This window comes from Sphaeroforma arctica (genome assembly GCF_001186125.1).
Source record: "Sphaeroforma arctica JP610 unplaced genomic scaffold supercont1.11072, whole genome shotgun sequence".
Classification (NCBI taxonomy): Eukaryota; class Ichthyosporea; order Ichthyophonida; genus Sphaeroforma; species Sphaeroforma arctica.
The window spans coordinates 1-868 of NW_014029486.1; the positions used below are offsets into that span (position 1 = coordinate 1).

Below are 868 nucleotides of genomic sequence, written 5' to 3' on the forward strand. Positions count from 1 at the left end.
TAAATAACATGTACATACACATACATATATACATACATAGTGCATATTAGTCCAATGCATTATGAGTGTCCATTCTATACGCTAATCATCAGTACTGTGGTAACCTCCCGTTTATTCGAGCAAAACATCACTACGCCGAATATCAAGATGGAGACGATGATAACAAATTCGATAAGAAGTCTCACACACTGAAGGACAGTTTATATGCACCCTAAAACCCTATACCCTAAACTCAAAAACTCAACTCCAGGACTGACAGCGCCGACGAGCTCGAACAAGCGGCTTCTCGTTTGATCGAGGAGAAGATTACTGAACCCATTAAGAATATAGTACGAGATATTAGCAACGGGGCTGAGGAACTGCTAAAACGGAGACATACACTGGTTTACGCTTTGCTGTATGCGTTGGAACTGGAGCTTGCCTCATCGTACGGGCTGGCCATTGAACTTCCACAGGCGTGCAAGGATCTGGCCGAACTCTACTGCAACGTGGATGCTGACGTATGCGAATGCGTAGAATTACGTCCCTATTTTATGGATATGTTTTGTGTCAGTATCTGAGTGCGATATATTCTGTTCCAGCTGTATTTTTATTTAAGTGTTGTATGTGAATGCGATGTGCTCCGTCTCTGTTTTATATATATTTATGTATTCGCATGTAAATACATGTTCATGTACATATACATTACATATACTTTGCAAGCACATTATATATACATTACATATACATTATATATACATTATATATACATTACAGATCCATTACGTATACATTCCATATACTTTACATATACATTACATATACATATACATACTCACACACACACGCACACACACACACACACACACACACACACACACACACACAC

General features: G+C 38.8%; 1 protein-coding gene across 1 annotated transcript; it reads left to right on the forward strand.

Annotated features, from left to right (window-relative positions):
• Nucleotides 1-250: 250 nt before the first annotated feature.
• SARC_17521 (hypothetical protein) lies at nucleotides 251-560 on the forward strand (the record flags this gene model as incomplete). The annotated part of the gene is made up of 1 exon (XM_014288385.1): nucleotides 251-560. A coding segment is annotated over one exon (310 nt), but the record flags the coding sequence as incomplete, so codon positions are not given.
• Between the last annotated feature and the right edge of the window lie 308 nt (nucleotides 561-868).